Below are 20,755 nucleotides of genomic sequence, written 5' to 3'. Positions count from 1 at the left end.
CAGTTGAAATTCCTCTGTAAGGGCCTTCCTGGCCTCGCACCACGCAACATATTTACGCCAAATACGGTGATAATGTTGTACGGTTACATCCTTCCTGGCTTTGATCAGGGTAGGGATGACTTCATCCGGAATGCCTTTTTCCTTCAGGATCCGGCGTTCAACCGCCATGCCGTCAAACGCAGCCGCGGTAAGTCTTGGAACAGACATGGTCCCTGCTGGAGCAGGTCCTTTCTTAGAGGTAGAGGCCACGGGTCTTCCGTGAGCATCTCTTGAATTTCCGGGTACCAAGTCCTTCTTGGCCAATCCGGAGCCACGAGTATAGTCTTTACTCCTCTCCTTCTTATGATTCTCAGTACTTTTGGTATGAGAGGAAGAGGAGGGAACACATACACCGACTGGTACACCCACGGTGTTACCAGAGCGTCCACAGCTATTGCCTGAGTGTCCCTTGACCTGGCGCAATATCTGTCCAGTTTTTTGTTGAGGCGGAACTCCATCATGTCCACCTTTGGTTTTTCCCAACGGTTCACAATCATGTGGAAGACTTCTGGGTGAAGTCCCCACTCCCCCGGGTGAAGATCGTGTCTGCTGAGGAAGTCTGCTTCCCAGTTGTCCACTCCCGGAATGAACACTGCTGACAGTGCTATCACATGATTTTCCGCCCAGCGAAGAATCCTTGCCACTTCCATCATTGCCCTCCTGCTTCTTGTGCCGCCCTGTCTGTTTACGTGGGCGACTGCCGTGATGTTGTCCGACTGTATCAACACCGGCTGACCCTGAAGCAGAGGTCTTGCCTGACTTAGGGCATTGTAAATGGCCCTTAGTTCCAGGATATTTATGTGAAGTGACGTTTCCATGCTTGACCACAAGCCCTGGAAATTTCTTCCTTGTGTGACTGCTCCCCAGCCTCTCAGGCTGGCATCCGTGGTCACCAGGACCCAATCCTGAATGCCGAATCTGCGGCCCTCTAGGAGATGAGCACTCTGTAACCACCACAGGAGAGACACCCTTGTCCTTGGAGACAGGGTTATCCGCTGATGCATTTGAAGATGCGATCCGGACCATTTGTCCAGCAGATCCCACTGAAAAGTTCTTGCGTGGAATCTGCCGAATGGAATCGCTTCGTAAGAAGCCACCATCTTTCCCAGGACCCTTGTGCATTGATGTACTGACACTTGGCCTGGTCTTAGGAGGTTCCTGACTAGGTCGGATAACTCCCTGGCTTTCTCTTCCGGGAGAAACACCTTTTTCTGTACTGTGTCCAGAATCATCCCTAGGAACAGCAGACGTGTCGTCGGAATCAGCTGCGATTTTGGAATATTTAGAATCCATCCGTGCTGTCGTAGTACTACTTGAGATAGTGCTACTCCGACCTCTAACTGTTCTCTGGACCTTGCCCTTATCAGGAGATCGTCCAAGTAAGGGATAATTAAGACGCCTTTTCTTCGAAGAAGAATCATCATTTCGGCCATTACCTTGGTAAAGACCCGGGGTGCCGTGGACAATCCAAACGGCAGTGTCTGAAACTGATAGTGACAGTTCTGTACCACAAACCTGAGGTACCCTTGGTGAGAAGGGCAAATTGGGACATGGAGGTAAGCATCCTTGATGTCCAGCGACACCATATAGTCCCCTTCTTCCAGGTTCGCTATCACTGCTCTGAGTGACTCCATCTTGAACTTGAACCTTTTTATGTAAGTGTTCAAGGATTTCAGATTTAAAATGGGTCTCACCGAGCCGTCCGGCTTCGGTACCACAAACAGCGTGGAATAATACCCCTTTCCCTGTTGTAGGAGGGGTACCTTGATTATCACCTGCTGGGAATACAGCTTGTGAATGGCTTCCAATACCGCCTCCCTGTCGGGGGGAGACGTTGGTAAAGCAGACTTCAGGAACCGGCGAGGGGGAGACGTCTCGAATTCCAATTTGTACCCCTGAGATACTACCTGCAGGATCCAGGGGTCCACTTGCGAGTGAGCCCACTGCGCGCTGAAATTCTTGAGACGGGCCCCCACCGTGCCTGAGTCCGCTTGTAAGGCCCCAGCGTCATGCTGAGGACTTGGCAGAAGCGGGGGAGGGCTTCTGCTCGTGGGAAGAGGCTGTCTGCTGCAGTCTTTTTCCCCTTCCTCTGCCCCGGGGCAGATATGAGTGGCCTTTTGCCCGCTTGCCCTTATGGGGACGAAAGGACTGAGCCTGAAAAGACGGTATCTTTTTCTGCTGCGAGGTGACTTGGGGTAAAAAGGTGGATTTCCCAGCCGTTGCCGTGGCCACCAGGTCCGATAGACCGACCCCAAATAACTCCTCCCCTTTATACGGCACTACTTCCATATGCCGTTTGGAATCCGCATCCCCTGACCACTGTCGCGTCCATAATCCTCTTCTGGCAGAAATGGACATCGCACTTACTCTTGATGCCAGAGTGCAAATATCCCTCTGTGCATCTCGCATATATAGAAATGCATCCTTTAAATGCTCTATAGTCAATAATATATTGTCCCTGTCCAGGGTATCAATATTTTCAGTCAGGGAATCCGACCAAGCCACCCCAGCACTGCACATCCAGGCTGAGGCGATTGCTGGTCGCCGTATAATACCAGTATGTGTGTATATACTTTTTAGGATATTTTCCAGCTTCCTATCAGCTGGTTCCTTGAGGGCGGCCGTATCAGGAGACGGTAACGCCACTTGTTTTGTTAAGCGTGTGAGCGCCTTATCTACCCTAGGGGGTGTTTCCCAACGTTCCCTAACCTCTGGCGGGAAAGGGTATAATGCCAATAACTTTTTAGAAATTAGCAGTTTTTTATCGGGGGAAACCCACGCTTCATCACACACCTCATTTAATTCATCTGATTCGGGAAAAACTACGGGTAGTTTTTTCACACCCCACATAATACCCTTTTTTGTGGTACTTGTAGTATCAGAAATGTTCAAAACCTCCTTCATTGCCGTGATCATGTAACGTGTGGCCCTACTGGAAAATACGTTTGTTTCCTCACCGTCGACACTGGAGTCAGTGTCCGTGTCTGTGTCTGTATCGACCTGAGGTAACGGGCGCTTTAGAGCCCCTGACGGTGTTTGAGACGCCTGTACAGGTATTAACTGATTTGCCGGCTGTCTCATGTCGTCAACAGTCTTTTGTAAAGTGCTGACACTATCACGTAATTCTTTCCATAAGACCATCCAGTCAGGTGTCGACTCCCTAGGGGGTGACATCACTAACACAGGCAATTGCTCCGCCTCCACACCATTTTCCTCCTCATACATGTCGACACAACGTACCGACACACAGCACACACACAGGGAATGCTCTGATAGAGGACAGGACCCCACTAGCCCTTTGGGGAGGGAGAGTTTGCCAGCACACACCAGAGCGCTATATATATATATATATATAGGGATAACCTTATATAAGTGTTTTTCCCTAATATAGCTGCTGTATATATTTATATGCCAATTTAGTGCCCCCCCTCTCTTGTTTTACCCTGTTTCTGTAGTGCAGGACTGCAGGGGAGAGTCAGGGAGCCTTCCTCCAACGGAGCTGTGAGGAAAAAATGGCGCCAGTGTGCTGAGGAGATAGGCTCCGCCCCCTTCTCGGCGGCCTTTCTCCCGCTTTTTTATGGAAAAATTGGCAGGGGTTAAATGCATCCATATAGCCCAGGAGCTATATGTGGTGTATTTTTTGCCAAAAAAGGTGTTTTTATTGCGTCTCAGGGCGCCCCCCCCCAGCGCCCTGCACCCTCAGTGACCGGAGTGTGAAGTGTGCTGAGAGCAATGGCGCACAGCTGCGGTGCTGTGCGCTACCTTATTGAAGACAGGACGTCTTCTGCCGCCGATTTTCCGGACCTCTTCAGTCTTCTGGCTCTGTAAGGGGGCCGGCGGCGCGGCTCTGGGACCCATCCATGGCTGGGCCTGTGATCGTCCCTCTGGAGCTAATGTCCAGTAGCCTAAGAAGCCCAATCCACTCTGCACGCAGGTGAGTTCGCTTCTTCTCCCCTTAGTCCCTCGGTGCAGTGAGCCTGTTGCCAGCAGGTCTCACTGAAAATAAAAAACCTACTTTAAACTTTTACACTAAGCAGCTCAGGAGAGCCCCTTAGCCTGCACCCGTCTCGTTCGGGCACAAAAATCTAACTGAGGCTTGGAGGAGGGTCATAGGGGGAGGAGCCAGTGCACACCAGGTAGTCCTAAAGCTTTTTACTTTTGTGCCCAGTCTCCTGCGGAGCCGCTATTCCCCATGGTCCTTTCGGAGTCCCCAGCATCCACTAGGACGTTAGAGAAATATCTTATTTATATAAAAAACACAAAATAAAACAATTAGGGCAGTGCCTGTACCAAACAAATAAATACATTTAGGTATTTTGGTTTTGTTTATTTGAGAAATACACAGAGCAGGTTAATTACACGAGAGTATTGCAGACAAGGCTTCTATCACTTCTGCTACAATCAGTTCTATAAAAAGTAATGTATCAGTACAATTTACATACTGAAGGGAGAAAAAGATCACTAAAGTAACACGTTACGTTACTGTTTAAGTGGCATCGTTCCAGAGAGAAGTTGTCTTAAGCTAGTGTTCACGTTTGGCTGTTTTACCAGAGCGCAATGTCCTGCCCGATTTTAAATTGCCCAAATGCAACCTGCCCTAATCACGGTGACCTGCTAAAACAGCCTGCCTGATACCGTCCCCACCCGTGAGCCGCAGTGTCCCGCAGGTGGAAAAAGATGCTGTTTCCGATCGCTGACAGGTGAATAGATACGTGCAAATATGTGCGGCATCTATTCACAAAGAGGGGAGAGTTTGGGGGAAGCCCAGCATTTTCGTAAGTGCTGGGCACACCCTCAAGAGTGACAAATTGGGGACCTCCTTGGACAGCCACACCTCTCTGCGCGTGCGCAGAGAGGCCCCGCCTGCATGTCAGCGCCCTGTCACCATTCTGCTGGGAACACTATTAAACTGGGTACACATCTTCCAAAGGTGTCACCCAGGGTATCCGGATGATAGATAGTGTCTAGTTCAGTAATGGCTAACCTTGACACTCCAGCTGTTGTTGAACTACACATCCCAGCATGCCCTGCTACAGTTTTGCTATTTGGCCATGCTAAAACTGATGCAGGGCATGCTGGGATGTGTAGTTCAACAACAGCTGGAGTGTCAAGGTTAGCCATCACTGGTCTAGTTAGACAGTCAATAAATAGACACCATATGTTAGACAGACAATTAGGTCAACAGGGTCAAAACCTCAACAAGGTCAAAAGGTCGACAAAAAAGGTAGACCGTTTAAAAATTTTTTTACATATTTTTGGATTATTTCATAAATTCTCTATCCATGTCGGCATAGAGTTGGTTATAAGCCTTGAGCACGAAGTGTGGCGAGGGGATGCCTTTCTACAATTGGGGGTCCCAGATGACAAAACTATACACACAAACCAACAAAAATCCCAAAAAATTGAATATACCTTTTTTATGTCAACCATTTTCATGTTGACCTTTTGTACTGTCTACCTTTTTCATGTCGACCTTTTGACACTGTCAACCTAATGTCTGTCTAACATGTGGTGTCTACCTATTGACTGTCTAATTAGACACTGTCCATCTATCATCCCACACCCGTTACCCAGTGACGCAGCAAAGCAATGCAACAATACACTGCACCACCGTACAAACTATACGATCTGAATGTATCATTACATGCTGCATGTAACTGCACTGCGTCAGCTGTGGAAACAATGGATTCATTGGATGGTCGGGAATGAGGAATTGGGGGTACACACTATACAATGTGTATGACATATCGTTCTGATCCACGTCGGAGCATTATTTTTAGCGTGTACCCAGCTTTACAGAAAGGCTAGCAATTTCAGATTCTTCTCTTTTTGATTATAATCTGAATGCACAGAGTGCAGGCCTACTGCATCAGTACATGGCCTCCGCATGTCTGTTTAATCACATTTCCAATAAATTATAAATTGCTCTATCCTGTCACTTGGTCTATATTAAACTTCCTAAATTACAAGCAATTGGTAATCACACGTCTTACTAATTGCTGTACAGAACAGTGAACGGGACAACTCACTGATATAGAGGTAGGAGGGTGGAGTAACACTGGCGCTCTACAATGCAAAGACATGTAGAATTTAGTGCAAAATACACAACTAACGCTTATGCCTAGGCCTATAAATACAATGTATACACAATATAGACGACTGCATCCCTTAGAAATCAATTAGTACAGTCAATAGACAAAACAATGAAATAATTTATGTTATGTTTATCTGAGGACAAAAAGCTAGTTTATCTTAGACAAACAGCATGGTGGGTACCCATTGTGAAGACAACCTCTAGCTACGCCATAAATTTATATGTTAGTGGGTGGCGTTAATATGGCACACTCCAGAGCCTTTACGTCTATTAACCACTTAACTGACAGATTTTCTTTCCCATAAACATTCAGAAATTGTTGTGCTTTTTTTATGAGTGAATTTGGCGAAGAACATATATTTCAACTTATCCAAAATGACTTTAGTTAAAAAAAAAATTAAAATAAATTATTTTATTTTTATATTTGGAAAGAAATAGTTGGGTTTTTGTTTTTCAAACATCAGAACATCGGTCGGCACCATCGGAACATCAGGAACATCAATACCATATCAACTTTTGTTTTGATAGCTCGGACAGCCACCAGGTACACAGAGGAAAGGGGGGGGGGGGGGGGTTTAGGGGAGTTCATTTACACTTCCTAAGCGGCTGCTTTTGTCTGCAGCCGCCGGGTGGGGGGTCCTGCCATGCTGACCGACCAGCAGTGATCGGCAGAACGGCAAACACTGGGGGAGGGTGCAGGGAGGTAGAGGGTCCTTCCAGTCCCATCCTGTGCAACCAGGTCAGATAAGGCATTTGCTGGTGTGGTCGTATCTGATGCGACCGGGGCCCTCATTCCGAGTTGTTCGCTCGCTAGCTGCTTTTAGCAGCATTGCACACGCTAGGCCGCCACCCTCTGGGAGTGTATCTTAGCTTAGCAGAATAGCGAACGAAAGATTAGCAGAACTGCTACTAAATAATTCTTTGCAGTTTCTGAGTAGCTCCAGACCTATTCACAGATTGCGATCAGCTCAGTCCGTTTAGTTCCTGGTTTGACGTCACAAACACGCCCTGCGTTCGGCCAGCCACTCCTCCGTTTCTCCAGACACTCCCACGTTTTTCCCTGACACGCCTGCGGTTTTTTTAGCACACTCCCGGAAAACGCTCAGTTACCTCCTAGAAACGCCTCTTTCCTGTCAATCATTTACCGATCAGCAGTGCGACTGAAAAACGTTGTACGAACACCAGCAAAACTGCTAAGTTTTTAGTTAAATAACTTAACGCATGCGCGCTGCGTACCATGCGCATGCGCATTTAGCAGCAAATCGCAGCATAGCGAAAATCGCCAACGAGCGAACAACTCGGAATGACCACCCATGTCAGGCAAGTGGATAAACAAGCATGCTCCATCTAGAAATTTGTGAGTGTTCATTCTACTGGTTATGGTATAATGCAGGGGTAGGCAACTTGCAGCTCTCCAGCTGCTGTGGAACTACACATCCCAGCATGCCCTGCCACAATTTTAGAACATTCTAACAGCAAACCTGTGGTACGGCATGCTGGGATGTGTAGTTCCACAGCAGCTGGAGAGCCACAGGTTGCCTACCCCTGGTATAATGGGTCGACAGTCAAAAGATCGACACCAAATGGTCGCCATGCACAAGGTCAACATGGTCAGCAGGTTCAAAAGGCTGACAGAGAAACAGTCGCCATGAGTTTTTCATGATTTTTGGTGTCAAATTTTACCTTGCAGCACGTGGGACCCCAGTTAGTGTACAGCGTTCGCTCACCATGTTTCCGGCAAGGTTACTATTCCCAATCGTAGTCCACATAGATGGTAAAGTATGAAAAAGTTGAAAACAAATTAAACAAATGGAAAAAAAAAAACCTCATGTTGACCATATGCTGTGTCGACCATTGTCATGTCGGACATTTGAACCTGTTGACCAAGTCGACCATATGCTGTTGACCATTTGTTATCAACCTTTTAACTATAAACCTATCATCCGGATACCCATTCTAGCACCCTGCACATGTCACAACCCATGCAGTTCCTATTTCCTGCCTGGGTGTCACTCTCTGCTCCGCTGCTTCTAGCACACACTCCGTGCTGAGATACAGACCATTGTGTGCTAGAAGCACCAGAGCAGAAGGCTACACCCCAAGCAGGAAAGAGGAACTGCATGGGTTGTGACAAGAACAAGGTGCTAGAATGAACACTATATTTGCTGCATGCACCCAAGACACGCAACCATTGTTTTTCCTAGCCTGCCCTTACCTGAAAGCTAATGACTTCTCAGTCTACTTGATTGCTCCACATGTCCAAAAAAAAAAAACTCCAGAAATTAGAACTACACAATAATAGTTTGTATCACTGTAACTATGTCTATATAGGAAAGTAAAGACACAAATGTACGGCTCAAGCATTTCATGAATAATGTGAATGTTGCATTACATCATACAAAAGCCTCTGCATTCACCAGTTAACAAAGATCTTTAATATCCTCTACTGTGCTTGGTGTCCAAGCGTGACAAAATGTTTAATCTGCAAAGGATTGCCTGAGGGAAAGAACAGCCCAACGTGCACGATCACAATTGTCCTGCATACACAAAGGAGTGGCGACGAGCCTCAGAACACACTGCTGCAGTAAAACTGTACACACACTGAAATCCCAATAATTCATGTTTTGGCTATGTGATTTTTATTTTATTTTTTTACATAAAACTTAATTCTCTTAAAGTTTTACAATAACAAAATAGGATAAGAACAGTAAACAGAAACACCGTTGGTCAAACTGCTCTCTCCTACTGAATCATAAAAAGAGATATTGAACTTGCTTCTTGCTCATTGTAAAAGAAGGTTAAATGGCACCAGAGCAGTGGTTCTCAAACTGTGTGACGTGGCTCCCTGGGGTGCCTCAGGACACTTACAGGGGTGTCCTGGGTTGGTGGTCCAGGACCACTTCAAATTATTTATGTTCAATGTAATAGGCAAAACCAGTGCTGGTGTCTGCCAATCATAAAATATGCGGACAAACAGAAGCAAATCTTGTCCCTCATCCCACAACTGACCCTAAGGATGACATATAAACACAATTTACTTCATTTACTGTAATATTTCTTTCTAAATTTCTCAGTTAGAAACTTTTGGTCTAGGGGGGTGCTGTGAAAAATAATTCTGATACTCTAGGGTGCCGCGATACAAAAAAGTTTGGGAAACACTGCCGTAGAGCATTATTATGTAATATATCATGGCTTGGACAATATAGGATTTATCTCAGTAACGTAAGTGGTGTTATTCAACTAAAAATAAGATTTTACTTACCGATAAATCTATTTCTCGGAGTCCGTAGTGGATGCTGGGGTTCCTGAAAGGACCATGGGGAATAGCGGCTCCGCAGGAGACAGGGCACAAAAAGTAAAGCTTTTTCAGATCAGGTGGTGTGCACTGGCTCCTCCCCCTATGACCCTCCTCCAGACTCCAGTTAGGTACTGTGCCCGGACGAGCGTACACAATAAGGGAGGATTTTGAATCCCGGGTAAGACTCATACCAACCACACCAATCACACCGTACAACCTGTGATCTAAACCCTGTTAACAGTATGATAACAGCGGAGTCTCTGAAAGATGGCTTCCTTCAACAATAACCCGAATTAGTTAACAATAACTATGTACAATTTATGCAGATAATCCGCACTTGGGATGGGCGCCCAGCATCCACTACGGACTCCGAGAAATAGATTTATCGGTAAGTAAAATCTTATTTTCTCTATCGTCCTAGTGGATGCTGGGGTTCCTGAAAGGACCATGGGGATTATACCAAAGCTCCCAAACGGGCGGGAGAGTGCGGATGACTCTGCAGCACCGAATGAGAGAACTCCAGGTCCTCCTTAGCCAGAGTATCAAATTTGTAAAATTTTACAAACGTGTTCTCCCCTGACCACGTAGCTGCTCGGCAAAGTTGTAATGCCGAGACCCCTCGGGCAGCCGCCCAAGATGAGCCCACCTTCCTTGTGGAGTGGGCCTTTACAGATTTAGGCTGTGGCAGGCCTGCCACAGAATGTGCAAGTTGGATTGTGCTACAGATCCAACGAGCAATCGTCTGCTTAGACGCAGGAGCACCCATCTTGTTGGGTGCATACAATATAAACAACGAGTCAGATTTTCTGACTCCAGCTGTCCTTGCAATATATATTTTTAATGCTCTGACAACGTCCAGTAACTTGGAGTCCTCCAAGTCACTTGTAGCCGCAGGCACTACAATAGGCTGGTTCAGATGAAATGCTGACACCACCTTAGGGAGAAAATGCGGACGAGTCCGCAGTTCTGCCCTGTCCGAATGGAAAATCAGATATGGGCTTTTGTAAGATAAAGCTGCCAATTCTGATACTCTCCTGGCAGAAGCCAGGGCTAGAAGCATGGTCACTTTCCAAGTGAGATATTTCAAATCCACCTTATTTAGTGGTTCAAACCAATGAGATTTTAGAAAGTCCAAAACCACATTGAGATCCCACGGTGCCACTGGAGGCACCACAGGAGGCTGTATATGCAGCACTCCCTTAACAAAGGTCTGGACTTCAGGGACTGAAGCCAATTCTTTTTGAAAGAAAATCGACAGGGCCGAAATTTGAACCTTAATAGATCCCAATTTGAGACCCATAGACAATCCTGATTGCAGGAAATGTAGGAATCGACCCAGTTGAAATTCCTCCGTCGGAGCACTCCGATCTTCGCACCACGCAACATATTTTCGCCAAATTCGGTGATAATGTTGCACGGTTACTTCCTTCCTTGCTTTAATCAAAGTAGGAATGACTTCTTCCGGCATGCCTTTTTCCTTTAGGATCCCGCGTTCAACCGCCATGCCGTCAAACGCAGCCGCGGTAAGTCTTGAAACAGACAGGGACCCTGCTGAAGCAAGTCCCTCCTTAGAGGTAGAGGCCACGGATCTTCCGTGATCATCTCTTGAAATTCCGGGTACCAAGTCCTTCTTGGCCAATCCGGAACCACTAGTATCGTTCTTACGCCTCTTTGCCGTATAATTCTCAATACTTTTGGTATGAGAGGCAGAGGAGGAAACACATACACCGACTGGTACACCCAAGGCGTTACCAGCGCGTCCACAGCTATTGCCTGCGGATCTCTTGACCTGGCGCATTACCTGTCCAGTTTTTTGTTGAGGCGAGACGCCATCATGTCCACCATTGGTCTTTCCCAACGGGTTACCAGCATGTGGAAGACTTCTGGATGAAGTCCCCACTCTCCCGGGTGAAGATCGTGTCTGCTGAGGAAGTCTGCTTCCCAGTTGTCCACTCCCGGGATGAACACTGCTGACAGTGCTATCACATGATTCTCTGCCCAGCGAAGAATCCTTGCAGCTTCTGCCATTGCACTCCTGCTTCTTGTGCCGCCCTGTCTGTTCACATGGGCGACTGCCGTGATGTTGTCCGACTGGATCAACACCGGTTTTCCCTGAAGCAGAGGTTCTGCCTGGCTTAGAGCATTGTATATTGCTCTTAGTTCCAGAATGTTTATGTGAAGAGACGTTTCCAGGCTCGTCCATACTCCCTGGAAGTTTCTTCCTTGTGTGACTGCTCCCCAGCCTCTCAGGCTGGCGTCCGTGGTCACCAGGATCCAATCCTGTATGCCGAATCTGCGGCCCTCCAATAGATGAGGACTCTGCAACCACCACAGAAGAGACACCCTTGTCCTTGGAGACAGGGTTATCCGTAGGTGCATCTGAAGATGCGACCCTGACCATTTGTCCAACAGATCCCTTTGGAAAATTCTTGCGTGGAATCTGCCGAATGGAATTGCTTCGTAAGAAGCCACCATTTTTCCCAGGACTCTTGTGCATTGATGTACAGACACCTTTCCTGGTTTTAGGAGGTTCCTGACAAGGTCGGATAACTCCTTGGCTTTTTCCTCCGGGAGAAAAACCTTTTTCTGAACCGTGTCCAGAATCATCCCTAGGAACAGCAGACGAGTTGTCGGCATTAACTGGGATTTTGGAATATTCAGAATCCACCCGTGCTGTTTTAGCACTTCTTGAGACAGTGCTAATCCCATCTCTAGCTGTTCTCTGGACCTCGCCCTTATTAGGAGATCGTCCAAGTATGGGATAATTAATATGCCTTTTCTTCGAAGAAGAATCATCATCTCGGCCATTACCTTTGTAAAGATCCGAGGTGCCGTGGACAATCCGAACGGCAGCGTCTGAAACTGATAGTGACAGTTTTGTACAACGAACCTGAGGTACCCCTGGTGTGAGGGGTAAATTGGAACGTGGAGATACGCATCCTTGATGTCCAAGGATACCATAAAGTCCCCCTCTTCCAGGTTCGCTATCACTGCTCTGAGTGACTCCATCTTGAACTTGAACTTCTTTATGTACAGGTTCAAGGACTTCAGATTTAGAATAGGCCTTACCGAGCCATCCGGCTTCGGTACCACAAAAAGAGTGGAATAATACCCCTTCCCTTGTTGTAGAAGAGGTACCTTGACTATCACCTGCTGAGAGTACAGCTTGTGAATGGCTTCCAAAACCGTCTCCCTTTCGGAGGGGGACGTTGGTAAAGCAGACTTCAGGAAACGGCGAGGTGGATCTGTCTCTAATTCCAACCTGTACCCTTGAGATATTATCTGCAGGATCCAGGGATCTACCTGCGAGTGAGCCCACTGCGCGCTGTAATTTTTGAGACGACCGCCCACCGTCCCCGAGTCCGCTTGAGAAGCCCCAGCGTCATGCTGAGGCTTTTGTAGAAGCCGGGGAGGGCTTCTGTTCCTGGGAAGGAGCTGCGTGTTGCTGTCTCTTCCCTCGACCTCTGCCTCGTGGCAGATATGAATAGCCCTTTGCTCTCTTATTTTTAAAGGAACGAAAGGGCTGCGGTTGAAAAGTCGGTGCCTTTTTCTGTTGGGGAGTGACTTGAGGTAGAAAGGTGGATTTCCCGGCTGTAGCCGTGGCCACCAAATCTGATAGACCGACTCCAAATAACTCCTCCCCTTTATACGGCAAAACTTCCATATGCCGTTTTGAATCCGCATCGCCTGTCCACTGTCGCGTCCATAAAGCTCTTCTGGCCGAAATGGACATAGCACTTACCCGTGATGCCAGTGTGCAGATATCCCTCTGTGCATCACGCATATAAAGAAATGCATCCTTTATTTGTTCTAACGACAGTAAAATATTGTCCCTGTCCAGGGTATCAATATTTTCAATCAGGGACTCTGACCAAACTACCCCAGCACTGCCCATCCAGGCAGTCGCTACAGCTGGTCGTAGTATAACACCTGCATGTGTGTATATACTTTTTTGGATATTTTCCATCCGCCTATCTGATGGATCTTTAAGTGCGGCCGTCTCAGGAGAGGGTAACGCCACTTGTTTAGATAAGCGTGTTAGCGCCTTGTCCACCCTAGGAGGTGTTTCCCAGCGCTCCCTAACCTCTGGCGGGAAAGGGTATAATGCCAATAATTTCTTTGAAATTATCAGCTTTTTATCAGGGGCAACCCACGCTTCATTACACACGTCATTTAATTCTTCTGATTCAGGAAAAACTATAGGTAGTTTTTTCATACCCCACATAATACCCTGTTTAGTGGTACCTGTAGTATCAGCTAAATGTAACGCCTCCTTCATTGCCAAAATCATATAACGTGTGGCCCTACTGGAAAATACGGTTGAATCGTCACCGTCACCACTGGAGTCAGTGCCTGCGTCTGGGTCTGTGTCGACCGACTGAGGCAAAGGGCGTTTCACAGCCCCTGACGGTGTTTGAGTCGCCTGGACAGGCACTAATTGATTGTCCGGCCGCCTCATGTCGTCAAACGACTGCTTTAGCGTGTTGACACTATCCCGTAGTTCCATAAATAAAGGCATCCATTCTGGTGTCGACTCCCTAGGGGGTGACATCCTCATATTTGGCAATTGCTCCGCCTCCACACCAATATCGTCCTCATACATGTCGACACACACGTACCGACACACAGCAGACACACAGGGAATGCTCCTAACGAAGACAGGACCCACTAGCCCTTTGGGGAGACAGAGGGAGAGTTTGCCAGCACACACCAAAAGCGCTATATATATATCAGGGATAGCCTTATAATAAGTGCTCCCTTATAGCTGCTTTGTTATATCAAAATATCGCCATAAATTTGCCCCCCCCTCTCTGTTTTACCCTGTTTCTGTAGTGCAGTGCAGGGGAGAGACTTGGGAGCCGTCCTGACCAGCGGAGCTGTGAGAGGAAATGGCGCCGTGTGCTGAGGAGATAGGCCCCGCCCCTTTTCTGGCGGGCTCGTCTCCCGCTATTTAGAAAAATCAGGCAGGGGTTAAATATCTCCATATAGCCTCTAGGGGCTATATGTGAGGTATTTTTAGCCTTTATAGGTATTCATTTGCCTCCCAGGGCGCCCCCCTCCCAGCGCCCTGCACCCTCAGTGACTGCCGTGTGAAGTGTGCTGAGAGGAAAATGGCGCACAGCTGCAGTGCTGTGCGCTACCTTTAGAAGACTGCAGGAGTCTTCAGCCGCCGATTCTGGACCTCTTCTGACTTCAGCATCTGCAAGGGGGCCGGCGGCGCGGCTCCGGTGACCATCCAGGCTGTACCTGTGATCGTCCCTCTGGAGCTTGATGTCCAGTAGCCAAGAAGCCAATCCATCCTGCACGCAGGTGAGTTGACTCCTTCTCCCCTCAGTCCCTCGCTGCAGTGATCCTGTTGCCAGCAGGAATCACTGTAAAATAAAAAACCTAGCTAAACTTTGTCTAAGCAGCTCTTTAGGAGAGCCACCTAGATTGCACCCTTCTCGGCCGGGCACAAAAATCTAACTGGAGTCTGGAGGAGGGTCATAGGGGGAGGAGCCAGTGCACACCACCTGATCTGAAAAAGCTTTACTTTTTGTGCCCTGTCTCCTGCGGAGCCGCTATTCCCCATGGTCCTTTCAGGAACCCCAGCATCCACTAGGACGATAGAGAAAGAAGGAACCTTAGTAAATAAGCTGGTGTATTGTTCCTAAAAGAAAATTGTATTGAAACTATAAACCTATGCAAATCTTGTTAGAACAGATATTACAATCAGGATTGAGCAAAGTAAGTTAGCAGCATTTTGCTTGTAACTCCTCAAAGAAAACATTGTCGTAGTAATAAACACTTTGCCAGATTTTTGACAGATGCTGCACTGTGAACTGGTTCTTGTATAGAAAAAAAAATCAATTAGCCACTCAGATACAGCAATTAGAAGGTATTTCTTTCGCTGGCACAAACTGTTCTTAATTATAAGTGGATTGCACAATAACACATGTGACTATAGGGAAAGGGCAAAACAAAAAACATTTTTATACAAGCCAGTTAGGTAGCACTTTTCATGCATAGCATCTATGATTTCTTAACAAGGATGTTTTCAGGCTCAGTGTCCCATATACTGGGATGGGACACCACAACTGGCAAATGTTAACCAATTTGTTCATGAATGGAACCATCATCATTGCTCCATTAATGGTTGTTACTTAACGGAGTACAAACATTTTATTACAAAAATTGTAATGAACTTATGAAAACCATGTGGTACAAAATGTGGACATGGTCAGAATTGTTAATGTCAACAGTTACCATGTCAATCATGCAGTTTAACCGACTCTGACCCTAAAAATAGCTGCTAACGCTCTCTACATCTATCTACCTGTATTTTATATTTATACAGGGCTGGCTCGAGGGCCATTCCAGCGTAGTGGCCAAACAGGGGAGCCACCCCATAGGGGACACAGTGCACCTACCGGGACAACTCTGGCTGGCTGTTACACCACTGCTTCCTCCAGAGTCCGTGACCACATTACAGCTACCGTGGCGGAGCCTGCCATGATGCAAATTTCTGGCCCAGGCAGCACTTTTCTCTTCCAAGTGGCTCAGAAGTGGCCCAGGCTGGACATGATCTATAGGAGTCAGCATGACTTCATAGGTTACACAGCCACACGTGGTCTCGCCCAAACACAGTACAGATGCAACCAGTGACTGAGTCACTGAGGTTGCTGCTGCATGCTGATGCCACAGCAGGTTGAGGGCAAGCGAGGGACCGTATGACTGGTCGCTGGTCTGACTGGATCACTATGGAGCTCCTCCTGCAACTCTCTCTGCAGCTCTCTTCGACAAATAGATGAGGTCACTCAGTATTCTGCAGGTCTCAAAGCATGTGCATTGTTTGCCTGTGGGGGACAATGCGTGTGCATTTTTCCCTATGGGGGACAATGTGTGTGCATTTTTCCCAGTGGGGGACAATGTGTGTGCATTTTTCCCAGTGGGGGACAATGTGTGTGCATTTTTCCCAGTGGGGGACAATGTGTGTGGAATAATTTGTTGAATTAAAAACTAGGAAAAATCTTTTTCAGTAACAGTGCTAGTAGACCTGGGGGCAGACTGTATTTATTAAGCCTACATACACAAATGCATACATAGATGTGTCTTTATACACCAAGCATCTGTACATCATACTATACTACGAGAGGATTAGCATACCATAGCTTTTTTTAAATTGTGCATCTTATTAGCATAGCAAACATAACAACACATCAATCAGTGTAGAACAGACGCTTGGCTACAACTTTAACTGGACAGAAATAAGTTTTAAACATTTACAAAGTCACAGATAAAGCACAACAGATCTTGGCGTGAGAAAAAGCTGCAGTCGCTGCGTCGGAGCACTTCTTACATAGATTCAGACTCGCACACAGATATACAAATGTCACATATCAGTGTAATCTAGCAAAGTAATTTTGTCTCTTTCATTTGTGTTATTTATGCGAATAAACACACGAGGGACCGTATGACTGGTCGCTGGTATGACTGGATCACTATGGAGCTCCTCCTGTAACTCTCTCTGCAGCTGTCTGCTCATCGCAGCAGAGTTGCCCAAGATATAATGTGTCGAGAGCGGCTAATCGCTGAGACTTGAGCGACAGTGTATCTGTCTACTTTTCTGGCCACCACACTGGCTGCTGCTTTAGGGACAACTGCATAGAAAGGTGGTAGTAATAACTCTATTTCTATCAAATATATGCCTCAATACCAGAAATTACACAAGGACAGCCCTATATTTTAACTTATAGCACACACAACTGCTCTCCTATTGGAGATTTAAGCTGGCCATACATCAGAATTATTTTAGGGACAACTGCATGATTATAACGCATTAGAACAATAAGGGCGGGATGTACTAAGCTTAGAAAAGTGATAATTTCACTGTGATAAAGTACCAGCCAATCAGCTCCTAACTGCCATGTCGCAGGCTGGGTTTGAAAAATGACAGTTAGGAGCCGATTGTCATTTTCATTTGAAATTGTGTTGTTTTCACAAACGATAATGATCTGATGCGCGGTCCCGCAGGTCGTTTGTCGTTTCATCGGATCTAATGCTGGCCATACACTAGGTCGATATCGCATACGAATGTACGATTTGACACCTCATTCGAAGCATACTGTGCATGTTCTGGGTACGATTACGATGTGATGCGCGTTCCAGTGGGTTAAATGTCGCATCCTCAGATCATACGTGCAGTCCAAATTATCCCTCGTAATCGTATGCACATCATACCATGTTTTATGCACATACGATGCATTGTGCGATTTTTAGTGGAATTTCCCTGGACTTATATTTTTGTGAGCCACACAATCGATTGTTTAACGACGGGTCGTTAGCACTTTGTGTGTCACTTGTGTTTCCGGGACTGCCAGTAGGTTGAAGGGTAATTGCGATACGACTTGCATCAGATGCGGGTCATCCTGATGTACCTGCTGCACGTAAGATCTGAAGCTATCATCAACGACAGCATGCTCCTGGATGTAACTACTCTTCAGATCTTTTGGAAGATCTTAAAAGATCTATCTTATGTGTATGCATCTATATTGTGGGTCCGGGAATACCGGGGAGATCAAGGGAAATATTTAGCGACATCGCTCGTTTGCGAGTCGTTCTAATGTATGGCCAGCTTTATTCAGGCTGCGTGCATTTGTTTGCACTGATGTTTGTACGGAATGTGTCAGCTTTATCTAATGGAAGGCAAGTAACTAGTTATTGGTGTGCTTAGGAATATGTAAAAATTGAGGGTAAAAATATAAATCAATCGCTAAGAGAAATTAAGTACTAAGGGGGAAATCAAATGTTTGAAAAGCCAGTTGGGTTTCTAATAGACAGGAAAAAACAGATACCCAACCGACTTTTCAAACAATTGAATATCCCCCTAAGTGTTAGACATCCTGACTTACTTCTGCTGAGGGAATATTGACCACTCCTGTAGACCTTCTCTTTTCCCGAAGCTTTCTCTTCTCAATCTGCCCTTTACCCTTTCTGGCACTTGGGCCACTGGAGTTTTTCCCTTTTTCTTTTGCCTTGCTTGGGCTGTCTTGTGATGCAAGTGGTAACGATTCATCCAGTGTTTCTCCTCCTGCTACACCATCTTGTACAGGGCCCGGGCTTTTGTTTTGCTGGCTAACAGATGAATTAACTTGCTGGTCTTCATCGGGTCTCCTAGAGGCGGTGACTTTAAGTACCGTTGAGGAAGCACATGCTTGGTTATTGCTGTTTGATGGATTACTGCTACTATTATTATTGTTCATCTCATTGCTAGGTTTATTGGCAATGTCAGTTCCCCCAGCAGTCCCTGCTGCTGCTGCTGCTGCCAACTCTGCTCCATACAACTTTGCTCTCATCTTCTCCCTTTTGGCTTTCCACTCTTCCAGGAAGTCAGTGGTGTTAGTCGAAGACGGGGCATGTGACCTGTAACCACCGCTCGCCATGTTCTCTCGTGGCTATCACAAAGATCTCCAGATGTTCAGGACATGAAATGAGCGCTTTACAAGTACAGACAGGCAGATGGAGTTTCCAACCTAAAAGAAATATACAGAGTTAATATGCGACAATAAAACTATGAGATGTCCAGCTGTCCGCATGTGCAACTAATAACACCATTATTAAAAAGGACTCAACTGAAGAGCAGCACATATTATTGACAAGTAACATACTAGGCTGAACACACCTGGGCACCCAGCAATAAGCTTCACTGTTTGGTGCCAGAGAGTCTGATGGTAACTTGGCTTTTCACACAGCACTAATCTCCTTTCTAAAGAGACAGCTCTAGTTTTCCTCTGATATATACTGACATGACTGCTTAATAAGTCAGTGAACACACTCACAGACACACTGCCTAGATCAGACAGGCATGCGCTGTCCCACAACATTACTTGCTTCTTTGGTAACAAAGATTAAATAAATCAAAATCACAAGGAGGAAACAACAGCAGGATCAGCCCTTCCCTTCATAATGTTTTGATGTTCTACAAAAAGAAAACCAAAAAAAAAAGAAAAATATGGACTAAGTAGCCAAAGGTTAATAGAGCGCTAGATCAAAAGCACAGCTTGCTACCAATACAGTAAGTGGCCATTGCTAGTTGTGGCAGTAATACAAAGTGTATCACTCCTGTACTAACACATGACCAGACTACTGTACACTAGAGTATACTTCCTATAGCATCCAGCATTTCTATAGTCTATAGTACACATCTCACATACATGGTAATTGCTTTCAGTTTAGAAAAATATTTCTATTAAATATTCATATTGTTTGATTACTAATATGTATGTGTGTGTGTGTTTGTGTGAGAGAATTATATGTAAACTACAGTGGGGCAGAAACTACAGTAAGTGCTATGTAAGAGCTTCTGCTGTAATACAAATAATAATAATAATAATAATAATAAACAACACAAACATACTTCGAAAAAATAAAAAGCAGCCGGATTGCTTCCCAAACACAGACAGCACCGGCTCTATCTCTGATGTAGCAACTCGTTAGTACTGAAGTTTTTAGTTGCCAACCCCAGATGCCAGGCTAGGACACAGAGCTGGAACAATAGGAGCCATAAGCGGGTCACACTGAGACGAGCCTGACCAGCTCTCTCCCTAGGGGGATGCCATCACTTTATAGCAAGCAGTAAGTACATGGAGCGTGTAGCAGTAACAAGCCCATTATCACCTATCAGCGGTGCCGCTGGCCATTATGCGATCCTAGCGAGCCACAAGCTGCCATTAAGGCAGTCATGCACGTACACCGGTTACCGATCAGCCTGCAGCCGTTGTACCTTCCCGCAGCTACGGCGAAAAGCACTACCGACTTCAGCGCAAACTTTCAGATGCTAATTTCATGCGATCTCTCTCCCCCGCATCACTCTGCCTCCCCCCTCCCGCAGGAGACACAGGTAGTGCGAGTCCCGCGGCTTACGGGTGAGCGGCGTCCATTACCTGTACTGTGGGGACACAGTTGTCAGTCACCCGGCTGCCAGCCTCTAGGACAAGGTGCGGCGAGTAATTGCTCAGTCACCTCTCACTCGCTCTAGTCCCGGAAGAAGCCGAAAGCTCTCGAGAAATTCCGGAGAGTGACGAAGCTCAGCAGCTCGGAGGGGGGTGAGGATCGCTCTCCCGGAACCTGCCGACTCGCTGGGGCTCAGGGCACCTCCAGTACCCGAGCAGATCAAACGTGCAACTGAATAGCATTTGTGTTCTTGAAATTATTCATATATAGCGGTTTGCTTCGTCGAAGACGGTTATCTGCATATTATAATGGAAACAATGTACAATAGTTATAATGAGGTGGGGCTGTTTTAATATGTACCTACTTTAAAGTTGGGAGAGGCATGTTCATGT

The 20,755-nt window shown here is 46.4% G+C and overlaps 1 protein-coding gene across 4 annotated transcripts in view; it reads right to left on the bottom strand.

Annotated features, from left to right (window-relative positions):
• The window catches only part of PAWR (pro-apoptotic WT1 regulator), a 243,645-nt gene extending 223,093 nt beyond the window's left edge, over positions 1-20,552 (bottom strand). The window contains exons 1-2 of one of the 4 annotated variants that reach the window (XM_063927391.1): positions 20,354-20,552; positions 18,323-18,943 (exon numbers count right to left, since the gene is read on the bottom strand). In XM_063927391.1, coding sequence (XP_063783461.1) covers positions 18,323-18,853 — 531 coding nt within the window. In that variant the 5' untranslated portion in view covers positions 18,854-18,943; positions 20,354-20,552. Of the gene's footprint in view, positions 1-18,322; positions 18,944-19,827; positions 19,999-20,087; positions 20,313-20,353 lie in introns of those variants that run through there. The other 3 variants (XM_063927388.1, XM_063927390.1, XM_063927389.1) reach the window with 3 other exon arrangements.
• Positions 20,553-20,755: the final 203 nt, after the last annotated feature.

Source organism: Pseudophryne corroboree, chromosome 6, assembly GCF_028390025.1.
Source record: "Pseudophryne corroboree isolate aPseCor3 chromosome 6, aPseCor3.hap2, whole genome shotgun sequence".
Classification (NCBI taxonomy): domain Eukaryota; kingdom Metazoa; phylum Chordata; class Amphibia; order Anura; family Myobatrachidae; genus Pseudophryne; species Pseudophryne corroboree.
Note: the sequence above shows the minus strand (reverse complement) of the source record. Positions and strands in the feature narration are given on the sequence as shown.